General features: G+C 38.1%; 1 protein-coding gene across 4 annotated transcripts in view; it reads left to right on the top strand.

Annotated features, from left to right (window-relative positions):
• The first annotated feature begins 4,694 nt into the window (after positions 1–4,694).
• The window catches only part of UBR2 (ubiquitin protein ligase E3 component n-recognin 2), a 59,021-nt gene continuing 38,113 nt past the window's right edge, over positions 4,695–25,602 (top strand). For all 4 annotated transcript variants that reach the window (XM_074579542.1, XM_074579540.1, XM_074579543.1 and 1 more), the window contains exons 1-9: positions 4,695–4,867; positions 9,023–9,282; positions 12,036–12,114; positions 13,672–13,785; positions 17,017–17,144; positions 18,151–18,289; positions 19,942–20,004; positions 21,241–21,361; positions 24,456–24,563. In XM_074579542.1, the coding sequence (XP_074435643.1) occupies positions 4,790–4,867; positions 9,023–9,282; positions 12,036–12,114; positions 13,672–13,785; positions 17,017–17,144; positions 18,151–18,289; positions 19,942–20,004; positions 21,241–21,361; positions 24,456–24,563 (1,090 nt within the window). In that variant the 5' untranslated portion in view covers positions 4,695–4,789. The remainder of the gene's footprint in view (positions 4,868–9,022; positions 9,283–12,035; positions 12,115–13,671; positions 13,786–17,016; positions 17,145–18,150; positions 18,290–19,941; positions 20,005–21,240; positions 21,362–24,455; positions 24,564–25,602) is intronic.

A 25,602-nucleotide genomic window follows, 5' to 3' on the forward strand; every position in this document is an offset into this window, starting at 1 on the left:
AACGTAGTCTTTCTTGGTACCAGCTCACAGACCTCTTTGTATTAACTGCTATGTCTAAATATACACCAGCAATGTTCTGAATTTACAGAGATCAGGCACATTTTTGCATGCGGGTTTTTTTTTTCCCTTTGCTCCCATGTTAATTTTTTCCCCCTGTACAACTCATTACTGACTATTATCTTAGCTCCCGTTAAATCTCTTTTAGAGGCTGGCATTTTAACTTACCAGCTTGAGCTCTAGACTGTTGACACGTTACACTGCAGAAAGCAGCGAAATTATCATGGACTGAGTTTGCACTGTATTTTTTTTCTAAGACACTGCGTGATGAGAATAAATCATGTTGTCACCCTGACATGATCCATTAATGAAGACGGCACACCCTCTTGCCCTGCCCTCTCACTGGATGTTAAGTGAGAACCCTTCCTCTGTCTTTTTTCTTCATTTCCACTGTGGAAGAAGCTTTCTAATTCTGCACATTGGTTTGCTTAGCAATATTGCGGTTGCCTAATGCCATAAAAATCAGTTATGTAACTGCCTTTGCTAGACTTGCAGAGAGCATTCACCAGACAGGAAGATGGCCACACTATCTTTATGCTTTCCATTATGTCTCCTGTGTTCACTGTTATTATGCAATATGCTCTGCTTTCAGTATCTTTTTTTAATCATTTTTCTTGACATCATGTTTAGAATATTATGCACCTATAATCTAAGATCCTGCAAAGACAAAGCAGGGAAAAGAAAGAAGCTTATTCTGATTTATTGCTGAAAGGGTTGATATTATAGCACTAGTGCCTCCAAGGAACAAAGAATCGCCTACAGTTTGTCAGATAGTATTTTTAATACTCTAATTCTGAACCAAATTCCTAAAATAACCTGTGTTTGCAGATTACTGTGTGCTCTTTTGTTCTGAATAATGTCTTGCTTAGTGAACTATGTCTTATCAATCCACCAAGTACTGGGTGTCATTGTTCACCTCATTCACAATTCATCTTTTAATTAACATTATCACAGGCAAAATTCTATTTTGGTCAGCATAATTTTTCATTGGAATTGGCAGTACAGAAATAAAAGAATTACCGTCTGAATTTATCTGAAGACGATGTAAGAGACGGTGACTACAAACCTACCTCATCCGGCACTGAAGAGGAAGGGAAGGAAACCATGTAAATGGTAATGGCTTTAAAAATTATATTTGCAATGTAAAAATCACTACTTTGGTCATTCAGTACCTGCTAAGCAAACTGTTTTATCAAAATTACTGTTATTGAAAATATAAACCTGAATCCTACACTTAGACACATGCTTTATTTGGTGGAAAGGGTTGCTGACTTAGGGAAGATTAAAGAGATACAAATGTCTTTGCAAGGTGATGATCTTAGATACAGGCACATAATAGCAACTTTATGCAGTAAAATGCTGGTCATTTGATGTAATAGTTAAATTTTGAATTTAAGTTACAACTGCAGCATTGTTTTAGAGAGCAGGCAAGGAAATAAATGCTTTTCAAATATTTTTTAACTGTACCAGGAGATGAGCTTTTCACAAATAGAAACATTTCTGAATCCTTCTCACAAGATTTGCCTTTCATAATGACTACCAGAAAACTCCATTGATGTGGAGAAAATTAAAAAGCATTTTATTTTTCCGAGTCTATAAAGAAGACATCCATCCTTGCAGTCTAGATATGCAATATTTTTCTATTTACATTCAAATTAATACAATGCTATTAAATTGACTGCATTTAAGGTACAGTGAACACGCCAGCAAACCAGCCACTTAAAAATTCCCTGCAACATCCATGCCTTTACCTTGTGATATCATCCATTCCTAGTCACCAATGCAACAGGCCTTGAAGATGATCACATTCAAGCAGTACTGAGCCAAGAGGGCAGTAAACAGGGCGCCTCTTTGGAGCATGCTCTACTGGAGGCCCTTTCAGAACAGCTAGACTTCAGCTTGGCTGCTGCTGGGGACTTCTGTTGGACTTGCATCGAGAGGCAGTCTTCTAGTGTGGAAGATCCTGTTTCATTAGTAGCTCCTAAAACAGTTTTTAGAAAGGAACCATCAGTCTCCGCTGTCATAATTAATATTTGCTCAATTGTGCCTATTTACTTTGTGTTTTTAATGGATGCAGAATGTATTAAAAATACCGGAACCTAATCAAGCTAATTGATCCCCAGTCAAAGTACTATTTAGGTTTTGTTTGTTTGTTTGTTTTGTTTGGGGTTTTTTTGTTTGTTTGTTTTTTATGAGGCAAGAGGCAAGCAGTGCTTAGACAGGTCAGGAGGTAAAAGAGATACAGATGATAGCTGCATCTTTCATAACCATAGTCTCTAGCATCCTGTGGGCTCTCTTGTGTGCTGACAGCACAGTGAGACTCACAAACATATCAGCAAGAGTGGGGAAATGCTATGAAGGTTTACTATTAACCCTGTTAAAGCATTAAATTCTCTAGATTTCTTTTCTTTGATTTCTAGCTGATAATAGACCTGGGAAGAGTTAGGCTTTTTGGCAGAAGATAAAGGCAGTCTTCTTAACCTTAATTACTGTTCCTGAATTTGAATAATATCTTTGCTTATGAAGTTAATGGCACAGGCTAAAAGTTATGGAAAATTCTACCCAAAGTTATAAAAAATGATACCCAGGAAGTTGTTATGCTGATATTGAAATAATGGCTTTGCAGCCTAATTTCTGTTTGGGTCACCCACCTTTCTAGATAAAATAAGATGCCTTTCACATTACTGAACCCCAGGTTTTTTTCTAACATTTTCTTAATGCAGCCCAGAAGGAGAGGCAATTAAATCACACAGCTTTCTTTCACCCTCTGCCTTCTTCCAAAGAAGCGTCATGTTCTGTATTCCTTAGGCATCAACAGCGCATGAATGAGAAACAGCGTGGGCTTCACTGCTCTTCTAAGGAATATATAATTATTTTCTGTGTTCTAAGAACAATTATTCAAAAAGTGGCAAAGATATAAAAATAAATACAGTAAAAAGATGCATGCTGCATATAGTAGGAGTACAATTGGATGAAGGGAAATTAAACTTAGAATATTAGGAGGTAAAATTAATATTCTAAAGGCCATCATTTTATGATTCCCTCAGAGCACTAGCTAAACCCATCTTTTTCAGTTCTCGCAATCAGTCTTTCCAGACGTGTATGTTCCCTTCATCTCAAAATTCCCCACAACTCCCAAACACAGTATGTAAGTAAATGCGATGATTTATAAACCCTTGAGGTTTCAGAAACAAGTGCTTATATAGTATGACTAATATGCAAGCGTGCGCTGCTGCCCCCTGATGCAGGGAACGTTAAATCTCTTTGAGAGTAGCCAGGCAATGGCACGCAGCCCACCTTCTTTCTCATATTAATATATGGCCATAGATGTATTTGTTTCTGCTTGGACAGATATAAGATAATGTCTCTCCCTTGGGTAACTCAATATTTAAACTATTAGTTGAGGGGAGAATGAGGAGAAGGAAGAAGAAAGAAATGAGACGAAGGGAAAAAGCAGCTATGCATACCAACTATGAAAATGTTTAAAAAAATTTTAACGAATATAAACTGTGAACAGGAACTCACTTTTAACGCACAGTTTTGTTTTAAGTTAGTACTGTTTGGTAAAGGTAACATTTATGGCCACCTTTGGCTAGTACTTCTGGCAATTATAACTCAGTTTGTCTTTCCTGCCTGTTTATTCCTCTCCCTCCCATGCACTGGCTAAATTTGGGAATGTAAATTATCCGTAGCAGAGACTTTCTCAGCGGGATTTGCTGGTGTAGGTTCTTGCAGGGTGGGTCCTTATCTCTATGAAGGCTGACAGAGGGTGCGAGGTGGAAAAATTAGTTTGTGTGTGACACTTAGGTCCATCGTCACAGAAATTGGCAGCAAGCAAAGGAAGGTGTGGCGCGAAGCCCTCAGCACGGCTCACGCAGGTGCTCAGGTGCCGTCTGGCCGTACACACAAAGTTAAACACGTCTGCTCGGTTTTGGGCCCGGCTGTAATTACAGTGGTGCAGCGCCGACACGCAGGCAAGCCCGTGGGTACGACAGTGGTACAACAGGTTTTCCAAAAGAGCTCGTAAGCGGAGAGCGTGGATTAATTACAATGAAATAGAGTTACGGGAGATGACTGTTTGCTGGTTTTGGTGGTGGTGACTTTTTTTGAAGTTGCAAACCTGGAGCTCTACCTGAATGAGCAAAACTGAGCCATGATGCTGCAGCCTTGGTGGTGCGCGGAAGCAACAGAAGCAAAGAACCAACACAATTTAGAGTTTCTGAAATCTAGTAACATTTGTCTCAAAGCCCCACTTGCCAGATTCACGTAATTTACTGATTTTTATTTTTCTTTTCGCCCACCCGGGGAGCCTCCCAGGAAGCCCTCGCCGCCCCCTTACCCACGGGCAGTGCTGACAGGCCGGGCCCCTGGGGGCGAGCGGGCTTCTGCTGCGGGGTCCACCCGCATTCGGCAGCGAGACCGAAGGTGCCCAGACTCGTCCCGGGCATGGCTTCGCGTTGGAGGAGACGAGGAGGGCAAATGACCGGGGTGCCAAGCCGCCGGCCCGGCATAGGCCCTCGAAAGCTCCTGCACCACGGCCCCGGGCAATGTGCGCCGTCTCCTAGGAGACACCGGCGGGCGGGAAAAGACTACAACTCCCAGAATGCCCCACGGGCGGCGACGTGCCGGGCGGAGGCGGGGCGGAAGTGGGTTCCCGGGCAGAGCGGCCGGCCGGGCCCGGTTCCGGGTGTCCCTGCTCCGGCGGCGCGGAGGGAAGGGGGGGGAGGAGAAGATGGCGGCGGACTTGGAGGCGGAGGTGCAGGCCATTGACAAGAGCCTGCTGGAGTGCTCCGCCGAGGAGATCGCCGTGGTGAGGCGACGGGCTCGGGGCGGAAGGGCGAGAAGGGGTTGGGGCCGGGAAGGAGCCGGGGCTGGCGAAGCCGGCGGGCGGCACCGGCCTGCGCGGCCGGCGGTGGGTCCGTGAGGGCCGGGGCGAGGCTGTGCCCGGGGAGGGGCGGGGGGGCGAGCGGGCTTTCCGTGAGCTCAGCCCTGGCTGGCAGCGGCCTCCCTGGCTGGCCTGGTCCCGCTGTTGTCGCCGGCGTCTCTTCTGGCAGCAGCCGAAATCGGTGGCCAGCGAGCAGCCAGCTTTTCCTGTTGTTCTGGCTGGCGCAGGTGGCTCCCCAGCAAGCCGCCTGGACCTGGTCTGCCCCAGATGAAGAGGTCCCGGCCTTCTAGCAGCTGAGAAGTTGGGCTCTCCTGCCTGGTTTGCTGCCTTTTCGCAGCTCTCTGCCGGCAGTCGTGCCTCGACGGGAGAAGATCTGACCCCCTCGCCCCCTGCTCTCCCCCCCCTTAATTTAGGTGGATGTCTGATCCCAAATATGCTTTGTAGTGTTGAAGTTTTGTTACAGGATTCTTCCTTCCTCCCCAGTATTTAAGATGCAGTTCTGGCAAAAGCTTGCACTAGTTAAGCTTAGGACTGTTAGAATGGGACGTTTGTAGAGGAAATATTAGTAAAAACAATGTAATATTTGAAGTAATCTACTTTTGTTCATATATTTTTCCTGCTTTTGTGAAAAGTAGTTGAAAGGGAAGAAAAGTCTTGAGGGTAAAGTTTTATGAGAAACCTTTGTTTCTGGCATAAATGTCAGATTTTATAGACACTTGTGCATTTGAGGAACTGGATTTGATTTATATGTTAAAATATTGGGACTGCTCATGGGTGTATCTGTAGGATAAGACCTTGAAGAGCAGTTGTGCGTATTTCAATGAGAATTACAGTGGCTGCTTTCCAAAAGAAAATGAAAGACAATGTTATAATTCAGACTATCCTCAGATTATGCTGGTATACCTACAGTGCAGACCGAGGTATGATTAGATGGGCAAATGTGCATAGTTAGCCGTATACCAGCTAGTTTAGTTCCAGGATTAGTCTTCCTTCCCCTCAACAGCAAACCCAATAATTCCATCAAATACTTCACAAAGTGGCCCAAACTGAGCCCAAATTACCTTGTCTGTGTGAGGAGCAGATGTTTTTTTTGCGTCATACTGTAGATAAACCAAAGGCAAATGTGCACCAAGTGGAACACATTTAGGAATTTGCTATAGGTTCGAGTGCCAGTTTAAATTTAGTCAATTCTTTCTCGTTTTTGTTCTCTGTCATTACCAGCACAAGCCACAATTCTGAGATCTATCGCTTTCATATCCACAATGTGCTATCGACAAAATGCTGCTGGCACTGCCTGTTTGTATATGTAAACAACGTACTTGGGGTTTAGCATTGTTTTTCTCCCTCCGTTGCTTATAGCACTGCTTTGCTGATAGCCCAATATTAACACAACAAATGCCAGCCTAAATCAATAGTTTTAGTACTTTAGCTTCAGTTTCTCATCGCAACAACTTAACGATAAACTTCTAAATAACAATGATCAAAAGAATAAATTATCTGTAACAGAACATGAGCCTACACTGCAAATATTTATTTGTGTAGCAAAGAAAAACATAAATTGTACCTTTTAGCTTTTGAAACAGTAAACTGAGTTGTTTTATGCCTTGTGTTACATGTTTTGTTCTCCTAGTATCCCTTACTAAAATGTGGATTTAATAGAAACCCTGATTAGGTATTTACTTACATAAAATGTTATTTGATCAGTGCTTTTCAGTTTTTTTTTCCAGGGCAGTCAAAAATTACTACAGGAGAGTAAGTCTGAGGGGGGAGGAAGTGAAGAGGAATACACTTCCCTTTTTAATAAAAACCCCCCTTGTGAGAGTAGAACATTAGCTTTTCTTACATGTGACTTCAGGTTATAAGATAAACAAATACTAGTTGAAAACTTGCCTAAAAATGCTTTTGTTAAAGAACAAATTCCAGAGTTTTGAGTAGTTTTGCTTGGAGTTCAGCGCCTCCCAGGTAGCGATTTAGAAAGGCAGCGCAACATGTGGATGCACATGTATATATTTCTAGTAACAATTTTACATGGACAGCAGTACTTTGAGTTGCCTTTCTGGTAGCTCTTGAAGTGACATCTGTTCCCTTGATCTGGTAGCCTGTACTTTCTTCTGATATTCTTTTAGCTGGGATCTGATTTTCAAAACCGTATGCACAGTTATGTGTATAGAACTGGCTCCAGAAAGAGATTTAGGTGTGATGACGTTCAGTGTTGCCACGCCTAACTTTCAGGCAACTGCTCCCAGAATTTTTGGGATGGGAAAGCCGTTTACTCGAGGAACAAGAATTTTCTCTGGCTAGGTATTTGTCTGAGCTTGTAGTGTAGGTAATATGCAATGTGTATTTTCTAGATAGAAATTAGAAATGTACTGCTGAGTTAAAAGACTGGAATTAAACTTATTTTGCTGAGAAAAATGCAGGTGTAATAACTGATATATGCCCTAGCAAATAATCTACAAATGATCTTATTAATTGGAAATCGTGGAAGAAATGAAGTCAGTTTCACTGTGATTGCGTCAGTTCCTGGCGGTAGTAGATATTTGGCACAAATGATGAAAGGAGAGGAAAAGATTAATGAGCTAGGGAAAAAACCTGAATCAAATTCTTAGTAATGCAAACTTTACTTTTTTCATTTTTGTGCTGTAGTCTCTGAATCCTGGTGGGAATGGTGAGATTATCTGTAAACTTCTATATTGTTGGATACAGCTTCTTGGCAACCTTTTCCCATGGATTTTAAGAAGTCAAATTTAGGGAAAGAGAAGTGAGGAAAGCATATTGTTCTACCAAGAGCTGTACTGACAAATAAGTTTGGGGTTTTTTTTGGTTTGTTTTTTTTTTTAATATGGGGTTCTGCTTTAGAAAACATAATCTAGTAAATGAAAATGCTACAGTATATTAAAAAAAAAAAAGCAGAAATGCAGCCATTCTTAAATGGCACAAATGCTCTGCTGACTGTATGTCTGTATACTGAAGAATTTACTACAACTGTGTTGTCTCAAACATAAGTTCTTTAGTCATAAATAATTCAGAGTAAATCAAGCTGTAACATTTGATTATCAAACCCATTTATTTTGGTATAATTAATTCTTGGTTTTCATGTACAGTTTTAGGTTGATTCTGAATTCTTTTTCTGAAGTTGCCAGGGGGTATCTGGTTGTCATATTTACAATGAGAAATGGCATACTAAGGCTGTTTATGTAACAAAGGATTTAATCAGTGCACACTTGCAGTATGTGCTTGCTCACATTTGTTTATTCTAAAAACCTTGCATCCTTAATTTACAGTCTGAACTTTTATAAAATTGTAATCCACAAGGCAGAAATAAAACAAATGCTGTCCTAGAGGATTTTTTTATTCTTTGTGTGTATACAAGGGAAAAAAAACAACTAGAAAAAGCTGTGAGGTTTTCAGTGGCTTATAGCAGGTACAGTAGTTTGATGGCTTTTAAAAACTGTCAACATTGTTTTTTTTACAATTGATTGACTAAGAGAATTCATGGCTCTAACATCACACTTGAAATAGTAATTCAGATAAGTTATTTTGGTGGTAGTAGAAACCAAAACCTTGTAATTTTCCTACCTGCTTTGTTGAAATTAAATGAGAGAGGGACTGTTACCTAATGCTGTGTTTGCCATTCTCCTTGTACTTTTTGTCTTTGCCTGTTCCTTGCCAGCTCCAGGCTTCTGCTGCTTCTCTGTGTCCCCAGCTGGCAGCATCAGTCTGCACTCCAAAGAAATGCAATCAGCATAGTCTAGGCCTTATTCTAAAAGTCACTGCTAATGTTGGGACGTTTTACTGGTCATGAATCCTGGGGGAAAATTTTTAATTTTGTGGTTTTTGAAAAGAATTTTGCATGTCAAAAGGATAAAATGTGCAAGCAGGGAAACAAATTATTCCTTTCCTAATGTCTGTTTTCTGTGATCATCTAGATTTAACACTTAAAAGGGAGCATGGCTTTCTAGTTTTGCAATGTCATTTTAGATTTTTTATTTAGAAAAAAAATTAATCTTGATGGATAGAACTATGTTTGGTATTTTTATTAATGAACAATTTGTGTTCTCATTCCTTTTAATTTAAAAGAAATGGCTGCAAGCAAATGACCTTCAGAAAGAAGTATACCAGCATCTGGCCTATTATGTACCAAAAATTTACTGCAGGGGTCCCAACCCTGCCCCTCAAAGAGAAGACATGCTGGCACAACACATTTTGCTGGGACCGATGGAATGGTATCTTTGTGGCGAAGATCCCGCATTTGGTTTTCCAAAGCTTGAGCAAGCGAACAAACCTTCCCATCTCTGTGGACGTGTTTTTAAAGTGGGAGAGCCTACGTATTCCTGCAGGTAGTTCAACTTAGCATTGTGACGTATTTATAATTTGTGAAGTCATGAAACATTTTTCAATAAGAATATACTGTCCTAATGAAAAGTTAATACCCCAAATATATTTTTAAAGTAACCTTGCAGTGTTTCATGACAGGTGGGACCAGGGGAAAACACACTGCAGATCTGTAAATAGGAGAATATTTATTACTGTAATGTAGAGTGTTTTCTGTACAATAGAAATGCAAGACTTAAGAAAGTGGTTGGGGAGAACTGTCAGTGTGATCATAAATAAGTGGGCAGGTGTATGTGTGTGTAATTCAGGTGTTTAATATCAGCTGTCAGTGTTGATCCTGTATTTTAGACCTCTTTCTGTGACCCGTTCCTTCCCTAACTCTGTCTCTAGATCTCTCTAAAAATACCATTTTACTTGCAAGAGGACAGTAAGTTACTAACCAATTACAAGTATTTTAAAAATCTTCAGTTTTAAGCCAGTGTATAACTAGCTGTGTATTCATTATTTTATCATCTTCTCTTTCCTGAACCATCTGTAGCTTAAGTTTAGTTTGTATCCTCTCTGTCACAGATTCTTCTTGGTTTGTATGGTTTCTACCACTCTTCTGGAGACTTGAACACTTGGTGGGGTGACAGGGGGAGGGAATGCGTGTCTTATTTCAAGGGTTTATTTTTCTGTGTTTCCGTTGCCTTCGTTTACAAGGAGAGAATGATTGTAGAAGAATTTTACTCTCTAGTGCTCTCCTCTTCTAGAAACATGATACCTTATTTGCCTTATTTGCTGAAGTTCTTATTCAGGTTGGACTTGAGATACTTACCTCAGCAAGCTGCCTCTTCTGCATTTCTGTTTCAGTGATCAGTCAGAACAGGTAGTTTTGGAAATGTTTTGAGACCTCTTATATTGAGATGGATGAGATTAGGCTGGTGGGTACTTCAGATACTTTCAACCACTAAGAATATTCCATCTCCTCTCAGGTGTTCTTAGGTTCTTCCTTCACACCTGTGAAAAAGTGGAGGGATCTGGGTAGGGAGGCTGAAGACTATCAGAGGCTATAAAAAGAATTTCCGCAGTTTCTTTAGTACCTTTTCATGAAATCTGGTCCCAAAGAACCAAAAAAACCAAACCTCAGAACTAGTGTTTTAATTGCAGCCTAGAAGTAATACGTTAATGATCAAGTGCTCTTCATATGGACTAATGAAAACTGTGGGAGTTCTGTTAATTTCTTCTAAACACTTCTTCAAGACCAACAACTCAATATGTAAAGTGTATATCCTTGAGAATACTGTCAGGTATGATGAAAACATAGACTAATGCAATCCATTGGTGTAGAATTTTGAGAATGAGTGAATGTACTGTTCATACTCAGGGTCTTTGTTTCAGTAGAAAAATGATTTAAATACAGCAATATAATCACAATGCCATTAAGATTAAAAAGGATGTCTTGGTAGGCCATCTTGTCCAATCTTCTGCTCAAGTCAGAGTCAGCAGTGAGTACAGAACATTTTTGCTGTTGCTGCTATCAAGATGGAGTCTCATCTTAAGTACTGAATGTAGATGTAAAACTGTTAAAGTTTCTTGTGTGTTAATAATTTTCCTCGATTTATAGATGGTAATGAAGAATGATGAGAGTTTTAATTAAAACTTTTCTGGGGTACAGAAAAGAATTGTTTTCTGAGTCCATGAACTACATCAAAAGCAGTGGCTTTTCTGTCCAGTTGTGAAGTGTACAGGTCTGCTTCTGCTTTAGGTATAAGCACCCTTATTTGTTTGAGAAATTACTTGGCAAATGGTACTGAGTTTGTAAGTGTATCACCACAAGTTCAGGGCTCTGAAGAATCAATACACGATATTGTAGAGCTGATCTACCCAAACCTGTAGGCATATTGTTGCAATCAGTGGTTTTGATTTTCTTCTAATAAAAAAAATAAGAGAATTCTTGATAACATTTCATAGCATCTCTGATGTTTTCTTTTTGAACAAAATAAGTTGTTTCTCTGAATTCTTTTTTTAATAATAAACATTATAAGACATTCATTCTCTTTTTTACATCGCAAAACTCATCTCCCTTAGTCTTGAGGTCTCTTAAGTCAGTTGCATTACATAGTTTCATGTATTTTCAGAGTTTCTCAGGGAGACAGTTAAATACAATGCATAATTGCCTCATTCATTTGTTTAGCCCCTTTTGCTAGAAATACCGCTTCTAATATAGCAGTGCTTGTAGACAGGACCTTATTATGGTCTCTGATCTCCTGGTTGTTGAAATTGCATTCTCGGACCTCCTTAGTGAGCTTGTAGGGCTAAACTTAGAAGCAGAGGTTTGATGTAATCAGTTATGTGCTGTCTTTCCAGCATTCAGTGAAAAAAATGTCTTTTGTTTAACAAGATTGTTAATGCTTGTACTCTGTACTTGAGAGAACTTGCTTGGGTTTATACTGTATACTGTCTGTACCATGTTCTGTAATTCATCTGTTTACTTGCTTATGTACTTGTCTCACCTTTTGAAGGCAATGGCTATATTGCCCAAATATACATGCTACCCATGTAGCCTCTTCTTAAAGCCTTTTTTTTTCTCCGTCATTTGTTTCCCCCTCCTTGGAAGCCATTCCTTTCCTCTTTCAGAATGATATATATGTTAGTCAGAAGGTTCATGTTGGTGATACTTGAAAATTACCTGTTGTAAAATGTCTGATTAAAGGCAAAACCGTTTGTTTAATGCTTCTCCCCCCCCCCCCCTTTTTTTTTTGGTTGCTTTTTTCAGAGACTGTGCAGTTGACCCAACTTGTGTGTTATGCATGGAGTGCTTTCTTGGAAGTATTCATAGAGAGCACCGATACAGGGTTAGTAATACTGTTGGAATATATGATGTAGTCGTTAATCATTAGTAATTTTGTATGTGTATGAAACTCGTTGCTTAAAGTTCAAGAATGTATACATCATTTCAAAATTTTGAATGAGCATAAAATTTGGAATTATGTCTGCAATAATCTTATAAGAACTTAAGTGTTTTGATCTGAGTGTAAATTCTGGAAGTTAACACTTTAAAATGTTGAGCAATTAACTTTATTGCACGACAGTTAAGCTCACAAATGTATGTTATTTTTAATATATACCCTTTAGTGAATTTTGCAGCAATAGAGTTGGTTTTTGACTTGCTTTGACCTTGATATTTGACTATTTTTAGAAGGTATTGAAAAACCTTTATTAAGAAACCACTTTTTAAAAAGACTGATTTCCTTTAAACATCTGATTTATTACCAAATTCTGTACAATAGCAGGATTTGTGTTTGTTTTTAAACATCAAGTTAAAATATAAAGCTAAAACTGTAGATGTTGCTTGTTTCAGTAATATACTGCTATTAGTAGTACCTACAAAAACCCTACAAAGAAACCCAAGAAGGCAACAAACCTACAAACACCCAAGTGTGTGTTTTAAACCAAAACGCTAAGTGAAAACTACCAGTGTGGCCTTTTTGTAAATCTGTTTCTGACAGTACTGCACTGCTGTTAATGTAAATCGGATCACTGCATGCTTACGCTGAGCACTAGGATTTAGGAAAAAAAAAAACCTCAAACACAACAACTTGCCCCAAGAAACCCAACCCAATTTGCTGATATCAGCATACTTCCTGCATGGAGGTTTTTAGTTTGCAAGCTTAGTGAATTAAAAGGTCTAGGTGACATCTGAAAGTGTAAGCAAATATCCTTTCAAATGTCCGTCTAACTTTGTTGATGCTGTAGGGTGTACCTGTACGTACAGAATGTACCTCTGTGACAAAAATGGGTGAAAGAATAATTCTTCTATGCATCAATTAATATTTGTGATTCAAAAAAATATTATTACACGTACTAATTTGAAGTGATCTTAGCTTTAAAATCAATTTTATTAAAACAGTGTAAATATATTACAGTTTCCAGATACTTTTTTCTATGCTTACTGAGACTTCTGTGAAGAATTTGTAAATTTTGTCTGTAAACTCCTGTTACTGTAAACAGCACATCTTTTACTCACTGTGTAATAGTGCTATATGAAATGACTTAGCTTGTTCAGATTAAAAATGTGAGAATCTGAAATAGTACAAATGGCATTGCAAGGAATAGATTCAGAAAAACTGAAAACCAGAAGAAACCTACAGCCTTCAGGTGGGGCAGAATGGGTGTGTGTGAAGCTTTTTTTTTCTGTTTTCTTTTGGCATAGGCAGATGGGTGAAGTAGATAAGCTTTCAGCCATCATAGAAGCAGGCATGGTTTCACTGTGCTTTTTTAACAGGGTACTGGCTAAAGCTATCAGGTGTTGTGATCGTGCTTTTGTAGTTCAGCTGTGACTACTTATTTCTTAACGTGCGTGTATGTATATGCATATTCTCATTAACTGTTTTGCTTTTAAATAATTTTAGATGACAACATCAGGTGGTGGAGGGTTCTGTGACTGTGGTGATACAGAAGCTTGGAAAGAAGGTCCTTACTGTCAAAAGCATGAACTGAACACTTCAGAGACTGCAGAGGAAGAGGTAATAACAATTAAGGCATCATGTTTCAAAACACTGTTAGCTGTGTATATATATGTGTGTATGTATATAGATCATTCATATGAGGTTATTTTTAGTCTTGTATACCATGCATGAGTGATGGGAGGAAATTTAATAGTAATACTTGAACCACACTATGTGTTAGACAAAATTAATGTCTTGTCTAACTTTAAGGTGTTATTTCGAATGGCATTTTTTACTTGAAGGCTTTATTTTGTATGTTCTTGGTCACCTCTGCAGCTTTAGTTCTTTTCTTTATTTTTTCTGTCTGATTCTGCAAGGTGAAGGGAGTCTGCCATGTGAGGGGGAAAAAAAAAAAGTCTGTATGTTTTCATGTGCATGAAGAAGCCAAATTAAGCTGTCTGTGCAACATATGTTCTGATTCTTACCAAAGTAAAGTGCACAGGTTTTTTTAAATCAAAATAACTTGCTGTTACAGGAAAGCTGTAATGGAGATATAAGATAGAGGTCTATAAAAGCTTGTTTGGTATAGAATCATGGAATCATTTTGGTTGGAGGAGATGTTTGAGATCATCAAGTCCAACCATAAACCTAGCACTGCCAAGTGCACCACTAAACCACGTCTCTCAGCACTGCATCTACCTGTCTTGTAAATACCTCCAGGGGTGGTGAGTCAACCACTTTCCTGAGCAGCCTGTTCCAATGCTTGATAACCCTTTCAGTGACGAAATTTTTCCTAATATCCAATCAAAACCTCCCCTGGTGCAACTTTAGGCCATTTCCTCTTGTCCTATCACCTGTTACTTTGGAGAAGAGACTGACCCCCACCTTGCTACAACCTCCTTTCAGGTAGTTGTAGAGAGCACTCAGGTCTCCCCAGAGCTTCCTTTTCTCCAGGCAAAACAACTCCAGTTCTCTCAGCCACTCCTCATAGGAAGGTAAATAGAGAACATATATCAACCACTTCTCATAGCGTAACAGCTTGGACATATTAAATGTAAAAAGACGTGCTACTTCAAGTATGAATTCAAGCTGCTGGACTAACTGTTACAGAACACCATTGTTAATAGTTTATGTATGTTCAAAAGGAAATTTAACATGTTTGTGGAAGGAAAAAATGATCAGTGGCCATTTCAAATTGCAGATACCATTTTTCATGTGGGAAGTATTAGTGTCTTAAGTTACTGGAGACCAGAGGAGCGTTCTGTCCTTTTCTTATATTTGTCCCTTCTCAGGAATGAGTGGCTAGTGCTCCAGCCACTTATGTCTGTTCTTATGTAATATAATTTCTGTGAGGTTTTTTTGAAGAGAAAATATAAGGCAGATTTTTGGAGTAATTTTGCTGATCTGATGGTTTAAGTGAAGCAACTTAAAAAAACAAACAACTTAAAAACAAAACCAAATCTGTATTTGCGGTGACAGTGGCCCTTCTAAAATCTGTTATCACTGTCTCAACCCTAAGACTCTGACATCTCTGTATGGAGCTACCACTTGATCTACACACCAGTTTACATGAGTGGGTGGCCTTAGAAAACTGTTCTGAAATCTTGGGTGGACTGCTACTTCTGTGTCCAAAAATACTCACACGGTGAGTGTGACAGAAAAATTAAGGTACTGGGCAGGCTTTGTGCTTCTTCCCTGTGAGCGATGGGGATTTAGATCTCTTCTGTTACGCAGTGTTGTGTTTGAGGTAGATCAAGGACCATTTGTTGAGCATTATCAGAGCCTGTTCTCTGCCTTGCCCAGATACGTGTCTTTGTTGAAAACGCTGGGAAGGGAGGCAGTGCTGCTGTTGCTGCCTACAGTCTGCCTTTGCCATTGGTGACTGATAGTTCTCCATATCCTAGAGGAGTTTTAAATAAAGCAAAAAAAAAAAGAGAAATGGCAGTTATTAATATTCCTGTAAAGCTTCCAAATATTCCTAAAAAATCTTGGGGGATGTGGTTAAGCTTTACTGGTATAGGTGAATTGCTGACAGTCAGGGCCTTCCTGTAGATAATACAGACTTAAGTTCTGAAAAGGCGACTGTGGCCCTTTTTATACAACATAAACTGTAGTGAAATACAAAATTTGGTATTATGTAATCCTAAAACAGAAATTGGGCTGCTGCTAAATATTTTACTTGGCTAACAATTACACATGCTTCAAAATACCAAATGATGAATTGAGTCAGTGACCCAACGTATATGTCCAGGTGACCTGCAGGGCATGCAGTGTTCCCTTTCCAGATTTGTAGAAGAGGTCCTAGTTGTTCTGAGCATCAAAAATTTGAAATAGTAGAAGAGGTTTTTAATGTTTTCTATTCACACACAAATCTCTTGAAATGGATTGGAAGGAAATGGCAGTGATACCTGTACTACCTGAATCAGAGTTGGCAGTGGTTCTCATTTGCTGCTCCAAACAGTAGTCCCTTTGACTTTGCAGGCTGAGGGAGCATTCCTCTTCCTCCCCTTCCTCATTTCAGTTCCCCCACCTGCAGCAGCAGCCATGCTGCTCTGGCAGAGAGAGGATGATGAGTTTATGGTGGCTGCTGCAGGCATCAAATGGAGGGCACCCCGGAGAGTGCAGAATGGGCAGAAGTGGGTGCATGGTCCACATCCAGAAGGGGAACAATTGTCTGTGAACAAGACTTGAGCCGTGGGTAAATCATTATGAAATACCTAGTTACATTTAAGCATTTAATTATTTATATACCACAGCATGTAAGAGACGTGATCCGGGTGTACTGGATGTTGTATAAGGTTGGATAGGTAAGACTTCGGCCTCTAAATGCATGCTACATATAAAACAAGGCAGTAGGTGCATAGTTGTTTGTATTCTGCAGTTTACTAATATTGGTAAGTGGAACAAAAAATACAGTGATTTCAAATTATGTTTTCGAAGGCATTGCAGAAAAAGCAGATTTTAATACAGCTGAAGTTAAAAGTTCTTCAGAAGAACTATCTTAGAAGTTGTACAGAAATGGGAACAATGAAAGTGAAAATGGAGAGGTGTGTGAAAAATTAAGTAGGTGGTCAGAGGCAAGTTAGCATTTAGGTATTGAATGTTAGATTGCTACTTTGATGTTTGTCAGTGAAGAACTGAAAAAGAAAAAAGGGTTGTTATTGACTATTCCTTTCAAATGTAAAGTCATTTAAAGATAGACATCATTAAAGATGCTACATCATCTTTGACAGTGAGAGGTGCAAATTTGACGATTTCTGTTTTGAATGTCATTTAATTTCTCAATTGCTATTTATATTTATTTTCCAGGATCCTCTTGTGCACTTACCAGAAGACATGGTGGCAAGAGCTTATAATATTTTTGCCATCGCATTTAAGTATGCAGTAGACATATTAACCTGGGAAAAGGAAAATGAATTGCCTGGCCTAGAAATGATGTAAGTATAGTATTTGTCTTCCGCCTTTTAAAGGATTGCAGGTATTTACAATAGAAAATGCAAATTCTGATTTTAAGTATCTTTTCCCCCTTTCCCAAAATTGTCAGGAATACTTTGTAGACAGTGGACTAAAATAATTTTAATAGATTTGGCTTTCTCATATGTCTTACTTTTGTGATGATGCAGCCCATATCTCTGCATAGTGATGACGTAACAATGTTTTTGATACCTTCATTTTCTTAATATTGAAAAGGAAGTATCAGTAAAATACAATACCCTAAAACACGTGGCAGGTTAATTTCTTACGATGAAAGTTACTGAAATTGTGATGACAAAAGTATCTTGTACTTTTGGTGATCTGCTTATTACAAATTTTGAAGCATTACAGAATGTTTAAGTGTATTAGAGCATCATAGTTATCATGGATTCATTTGTGACATCTTGTTAAGATCTTTTACTTCGTGTTGTGTGAGTAGGAATGCTGTGCAAATAAATGATGGGAATCAAAAGATTGACTGAATCTATGGAAGCTTAATAAGTTATGGTTTTGAGGATTGTTGAGTTTGGGCTTTTTAAGAGATTGACAAGTTTTTGTTGTCTAATAGATCTTTATGCAATACTGGGGAAGCAGGTCTGGCAAAATAATGCCAAGACCAGTCTCTAAGAAGCGCTGGGGGAATGTACAGCTGCACTGGGAGGAAATGTATTTTCCTTGGTACGAAACTATCAATTCATAATCGACAAATATTCAAAGATAATACTCAGACTTAAGTGTTGTCTTAAGATTTTGCTCATTTTGGACTCAATTCTGCAGGAAAGATGCACATTCCTATAGAAGTTAGGGGGTGGCTAGTCCTTTTCAAATAAATTGTTGAGAGATGTTCTGGTGTAGCAAAGGAAGCCCAGGCTTGGGTTGTCTGCTTGTTGGAAAACTTTGTTAAACTAGAAGTTGATTTTTTAAAATTACATTACTTTGAATTATATCAATTCAATCCTTACTTTGAAGTGAGAAGAGTGACACTTACTACTGCATGCTGTTTAATGATGAAGTCCATACCTATGAACAAGTTATTTACACTCTTCAGAAGGCTGTCAACTGCACACAGAAGGAAGCTATTGGTTTTGCAACAACAGTGGATAGAGATGTAAGTAAATTAAGTAGTAGAACTTCTAATTATACCTACCCTAATATTTATTTTATATGACTAAACTTACTTTAGTTTTTTTTTTTTTTTCCCAAAGGGTGTGGTTAATGTAATTGAGCCCTGTGTGTGAGGCCACCCTAAAATGTCTTAACTTATTGGCCAATCCAAACCAGACCTAATATTGAATATATGTTTCAGTGTAACTGTATTCCAGTAAGTCTTGTGAGTGTTGACAGCAAGGTGTCTGTCTGCCACACGCACTGGGAGCAGCTTTGGCTTGTATGCCTTACTGTACACCAGGGAGCTGACATTGAAAGAGCCCCTATATTTGCTTCAAGCATGGGAAGTGCTTCTCAGTGTTTATCCAGTCAACTGTGAGGGATAAATCTGTAACTGACCGCTTTTGTTCCAGTGTTCGTGGAACTATTTGGGGCTGGGGTGTTATTTATTTAATTTTCATAATTGTCAAATGATAACGGCAGGAAAAGCATTTCATACAGTGTTTAGAAAGAGCAATGAGTTCAGAATCACTACGTGCTGAATACAATTTTAACTAATATGTCGGTCTCAGAAGCACTGTCAGCTATGTTTGTATTCTAGCTTGTGTGCATTTTTTTAAGAAAGGGACACTTTCTAGGGACAACTGCTGCTTGTTATTTGTGCCATGAGCCTGTAAGCAGTTGCTGTGAAAGTGAGTGTCGTTTTATATCGTTTTGTTGGCTTGTGGCTTTTTCTGGGGGATGGTGTGGGGAGGGAGTCTCTTCCAAAATGGCAATGAGTGTGTCATTTTGGGTTGTTAAAGTACTTCAAGAAGGTCAGTGGAAAAGGAAATATAACCGCTTTATATTACTTAACACAGAACTAGATTTTGGTTTTATCACTAATCTGTTTTTGTGATATCAGTAACTAAAAGATTCCCTTCTGATCCCTGAATATGCGCTGATGAGCACATGCTGTGTATTGTAGCACTTTGGAGATTTTTCCCTACTGTTGATCCCTGTCCTACTTCTAAATACATACGTGTATGCGTACATACATGTGCACATGTGTAAAAGAAATGAGGTTATGCCTGAAACAGTGATTTGGCATCAGACCGGATCTAAGATGTCAGTAAGCTGTTCTGTCTACAATACACTATAAATCAAATCAACTATCTATTTTAATATATGTATTGACAGTATAAAAAAACTGCAAACCTGGTTTTGAAATAAATCAAGTGCTTTAGTTGTATGTTTAAAAGACCAACTACTGTTAATACCTACTTTTTAAAAGGCACTGAAATGTCTGAAATGTCTTTAAATTCTACCAAAACTAATGATTGATGCATTAGTACTAAAGATAAGTTTTCAGTATTTTAAATAAAAGTAGTACGATGGTTACATCTTAAAAACAATATTATACACAGAAAATTTAGTATGGCAGGTAGCTGCATATATGGTATAATTTTTGTTTCTTTTAAAAAATACAGGGTGCATTTTGGAAATCCAAGTATGTAACTATCTCCAGTACTTTAAAAAAAGGAAATAGCATGAAAGAAAAAGTGGTTAACATGCATTTGAAACTTTTACTGTATCTTTTATAGTAATGTAAAAAACAGCATTTGAACTTCTTTTAGAAACCGGTGGTAATGTTACTTTTTTACAAATTTAAAGGGACGTAGGTCTGTTCGATATGGAGACTTTCAGTACTGCGATCAAGCAAAATCAGTAATAGTGGTAAGTAATATTATCTACTTATTTGCCTTATCTTAAGAAAAAAGAGGCTTTGCTACACAGTTTTGTGATATTGTTACCATAATGACAAAGTGTTGGAGATGCTATTTACCATATGCACACTAGAGGTATCAAAATACAGGTTTATGCTCTCTTTTTGTTTGTTTCTTTTTTTTATACTGTGGTCTACCTTGCACCCAAAATAATTTCTTAAAAAGAAGTTCTGAGACAACCTTTCCCTTCAGAAAACAGACTTTGATCAGAACCTTCAAATGTAATGTTTTAGAATTGTGTGTCAGTTCACATCAGTGAAGTTAAACTATTTTAGTTTTTCTCCTGTAGTAGGAAGTTGTCGGCGTCTTTCACAGCCACAACTACGGAAATTATTACTGATTTAATCCAAGTGTGAAACTACAAATACACTTTCATTTTACGTGTCTGTATTTATATGTGTATATATATATTCATGATACCTATATATTACAAGGTTATTCCATGTAAGAACACGGGGATAATATTTCTATTTAATTTTTCTTTAACTGCTGCAGTGCAGTACTTAATCATATGAAATAAATATTTCATGCATAATACTGCTAACACTGAAGAACAAATACTGCAACTAGAGTTACTAGCCTTAAACTATTTAAGGTATTTTGAAAACATTAATGTATCTTTAAAGATAAAGTTGTGCAATATTTTTAACTTGCCACCTATGCAGTCAAAGAACAAATAGTTTTTATGTGTAATGTCTAACTACTAAGGTTTCTAACACAGAGATGAGGGCAAATTCTTTTTTTCTTGTTGAAACTCTGTATGTTTAATTTGCATTTTTGAAAATAGTCCACGGACAATCAGTTTCTTTCCTTCGTGGACTGCTGTGTGACTTGCATATCATGTTGTGGGGGACAAACGTGCATGGCTGTCTTAGGTTGTGCGTGGGACTGCTTATCAGTAAAATGCAGCAGATCCGTGTGTACCTTGATAAGAGGCCAAGAGTGGAAAATGGATTGGCCTAAATATGTTAATATTGCATAATAAGGTCCTTCAAATATTAATAGGGTAAACAAAGTTCAGACTTTTTTGGCTTTGTTTCTTACCTATGTAGATGTTAGTAATTAGAATATGTATTAGTATTATAAATTATTGAAATTAATCATAGGAATGTTGTGTTTCTGTACAGAAATATATGCTAGTCCTCACTTAAATATGCATCACTTCCTTTTTTCTTTTCTTTTTAAGAGAAATACCAGTCGTCAGACAAAGCCATTGAAAGTACAAGTTATGCATTCATCTATTGTTGCCCATCAGAGCTTTGGTCTGAAGCTCCTAACTTGGCTTGGCAGTGTTATTGGATATTCAGGTGGGCAAACTTGAAGTTTTTTGGGATAAGTTAGAGAGTATTTGTGAGGCAAGCTGAATTCCTGAAGCAATGTTGTCTACTTATTTCAGATATGTAATATATAAAGCAAAGCTATTAATAACATGTTGGACTTCATTCTATTTTCTCTTATTGGAGTGTTGTTCTGAGTTCTGACTTCCATATGAAAGTGCTACCAGTCTTGCTTCTCGGATACTGTTCTCTGTTTAGTTGCTGTTGAACAGAAGCTAAGAATCGCTGTCAAATGCTGTATGCCAACAAGCTATTTTTCAGTCCCTAGTTCTTTTTAAATGAATGCAGTAAGCTGAAAATAACCTGTCTGATTAGATAAAACAGAATTATTCAGAAGTAATTTGATGAATGATGATGAAAGTGATTGCTTCAGATTTTTTGCTAAGTGGAACAACAGAGAAAACACAAGGATGTGTGGAGGTTTTTGAGTAAGTATAGGAGCCAACAAAGTATTAATCAGACATTTAAGAAGAGGTTTCTTCAAAGGAATCAAGACGCACAGTATCATTTTTATGGGAAGGCTCTGTCACTCTTTTGACTTGGTTCCTCCTTTGTCCTGTTGAATCATAAAGTTGTGAAGATGTGGAGCATGAGGGGAAATAAAACAAAAATGTGTCAAACTGCTGATAAGTAGAAATGTAGATACAGTCCCAAATGCACTTGGTGTTCTATGCATCTGTAAATGTTAATAAGAATTACTAGCAAAGTGCACTCAGCTGTAATATTGCATATATGTTCTGCCTAGTTGCAAGGTTTCTTCAGATGATATGTTTTATTAGACTGATAGCTGAAAAACTAGCCAAGATTTCAGGCACAGGATCTAAATATTATGTTATCTTTTTTGAAAGATAAGTAGTTTATGTTTGTATGAATTAATTTTTAAAGATACATAAATCAGAATTTGGAAAAGTTATGGTAGCAGTTTGTTCAACTATTTGCCAGTGTTGCTGGCAAATAATAGGTATTAATAGAAAGGAGAGACATGAAGATATTTAATTTCTGAGATAAATTTTCCTTTCAGTGCAATGTGTAGGCAGGCGCTGTCTCTCTCAATTTCCTAAAGCCCTGTTTCGTGCCATGTCATTTGTGCCAGGTGACAAAGTCACTAATTTTCAGCACTGAATTACAGTTGCAAAAAAGCAACTTGAATATGTTAATGGGGCATGAAATTACAGATTAAAGCATTGAATTTATAGTTTGATTTGTGTGTGTGGTGTTTCTGAAATTCTGCAGAGTTCACTTCATTAAATGCAGTGTCCTTTATGATGCAAAAGGGCAAAAATCATGTTTGATGGTAAGCAGTATGCATACGTTTTGTCTGTGACCTACGTGCTCAACTGCTTGAAATGCCTTACACACCCTGGGATGCAGTCTTGCAATTTGCTTTGGAGTCTGGTTTTGTGAAATGCACTCTTGAAAAAGTGGCCCCCACCACCCCCAGCCCTTTTCTTTAGTAGGGGTAGGGAGAGGAGGGAGAAAAAGGGCGTAAAAAAAACCCCCATGGGTTGAGATAAAGACAGTTTAACAGAACAGTAACAGAAGAGAAAATAATAATAATGGTAAAAGAATATACAAAATGGTGATGCAGTACAGTTGCTCACTACCTGATGGCTGATTGCCCAGCCTGTTCCAAGCAGTAATTGTGGATTCCTGCCCCCCAGCCAACCCCCATCTATATACTGAGCATGGCGTCTATGGTATGGAATATTCCTTTGGCCAGCTTGTCCTGTCTATGCTCCCTCTCAGCTTCTGTGGGAAGCTGAAAAAGTCCTTGACTTAATGTAAGCATTACTTAGCAACAACTAAAAAAATATGTGTTATCAGCATTATTCTCATACGAAATCCAAAACACAGCAGCCACTAGGAAGAAAATTAACTCTATCCCAGCTGAAACCAGGACACAAACACACCCCCAAACATCTAGATTCTGCTCAATCAGCAGAATCAAGCAGTCTGTAACATGGGGCGATAGAATTGCTGTGCTTAGGTGGTTACACTCCAGTGTCCCTGACCAAAGGGCGATTGGCGGGTGGAGGGCTCTTTTGCTGTGCCACAAAGTTGGGCTGGATGATTGCTGTGAAATGAGTGTCAAACTCTTGTCAGTGAATAAAGGGAAAAACCTTGCTACGGAACTTTGTCACAGCTTGACTACCACATGCTTTCCAGTGAATGGCAGTTCTTCGGGAATAAGCATCCTGTGCCAATTGTTGAACCATGCTGTAGTTCCCATTAGTTTGTTACCCTTCATAACAGTAGTTGGAAGAGAAATCTGCAAGGCAAAAAAACCCAAACCAAACTGCAGCAGGGGTTCACAGACTATATAGAACTGCACCATGCAGTTCATGGTATGATATATATACAAGGCACTAAGCCACTGCCAAGTCTAGCTAAGAAGCTGAGATGGCGAAGCAGCGTGCAGAAGTAAGGACTAATGTGTGTAAGTCATATAGTTGTTTTAGTGACTATGCATTACCTGCAGCGCAAACATTGTTAATACGAGCATGTCTGTGTTGTGTTCTGTTGCAGGTGCAGGCTTGTCTGCAAGCTTATAATAACTTACATGTTCATATAATAACAATTATTACTTCTTTCCATTAGAAAAAAAATACACAGAGGAGCTTTAAAATAATAGCAGCTAGTAAGTGTAAACAAAAAAACTCATGAGTATATGAGTCGTTTCATATATGAATTATATTTTCCTTTTGATAGGACTCTAAAGAGGAAAAACATAACCTAGAAGATTAGCCTGCTGTATAATTATTTCTTATATTAGTAGGCCAGCAGTGCTTTTAAGAAAGCACATTTTTATTTGATAACTTTGAAACAAATCCTTGTATTTGGCAATTTTCACAAGGTTCCTAATGTTCCATAAGGTTAGGGTGAAACTTGCAACCTATAAAATATTTGTGTTTCTGTCACCAAAATATAAGCAGCGTTATTCAGTTGGCAAGGAAATGAGAGCCCTATGGCTTCTACTGTGTCTTATGAAAATTCCAGTATGTCAAAATGATGTATAATTTTGTGTTAAAAGTATAACTAACTTATATAATTTCTCTTCATTAAGATGGTCTTCGTCGGATATTGTGTCAGGTTGGTTTGCAGGAGGGGCCAGATGGTGAAAATTCTTCTCTTGTGGATAAGTTGATGCTGTATGATTCTAAACTGTGGAAAGGTGAGTTTTGTCAAACTTCCGGAAAATACTAAGGAATGCTATGCGTAAAAGTTTTCCCTTTACCATATCTGCAAATATTTGATAATTTTTACAGTGGTGTATTATAGATAGAATTGCCCGATTTGTTATAATCTGTCTCTTCATGATGCACTCCAAATATATTGAAGACAAGAGCATAAGTAGACCATTTGGAGATGGAGTTAGTTTTAGATGTAATTTTTCAAAGTAGTCTGAAATTAGGGCTGACTTGAATATGCAGATGGCAGTGATAGTTAAGGGAAAGCGAGTAAACAATAGAGTGATTTGGGGTTTATCTGCTTTATAGAATCTCAGCATCTATATCATATCTACCAAAATGCCCCTCTTGCAGGGATAGCACAGAGGTTTTTGATTTGTGTTTGTGTTCATGAGGTACTCTTAAATGTTCTGAGAAGATTTTGTGAAAACTACTGTTCTGTTATTTTAGAGCCCTTAAAGTTTTAAAAGCCTGATAGATATAATGGGGGTGGCTGGAAAGTTGTAATTTTGGGGAAGTGGAGGTAGTTAATTTCTTCTTCCTCATGGATTCTGTGTCTGACTTGATATTCTGAAAGGGCATGTAAGGCCAGGTGTAAGAAAGAGAAGCACAAAGAGAATGCAGAGAATGATGCAATCTATATGTCCTTTCTTTATTTAAACATGAATATAGTATTTTGAAGATTGCTATCTGCCCCCCAGTATCTCCTGTTGCTCTTCAGTGCTGAGGTACAGATATCCTGGAGAGTACTTTTGGGAACTGTTTTGGGAACTTCTTAGAGCAGCAATAAATTAAGTAAGAAGTAAGGTAGAAAGCGTATGGAGAAAATTGCTATTATTTTTTTAGGTTTTGTTTCTCTAATACGTTTGTCTTGTGAGAGTGAATTCCTGGCATTCAGATTTTTACATTTTTTTTTTTCCCCTTGAAAATGTTGTGATCTGAAAGGTATTGCTTTTGTAGACCACTACAACATTTTTAGTACGGGTTTTGTTAGGATAATGTCTTTCATGTAAGCAAGGAGTA

The sequence above is a fragment of the Larus michahellis genome, chromosome 3 (assembly GCF_964199755.1).
Source record: "Larus michahellis chromosome 3, bLarMic1.1, whole genome shotgun sequence".
Lineage (NCBI taxonomy): Eukaryota > Metazoa > Chordata > Aves > Charadriiformes > Laridae > Larus > Larus michahellis.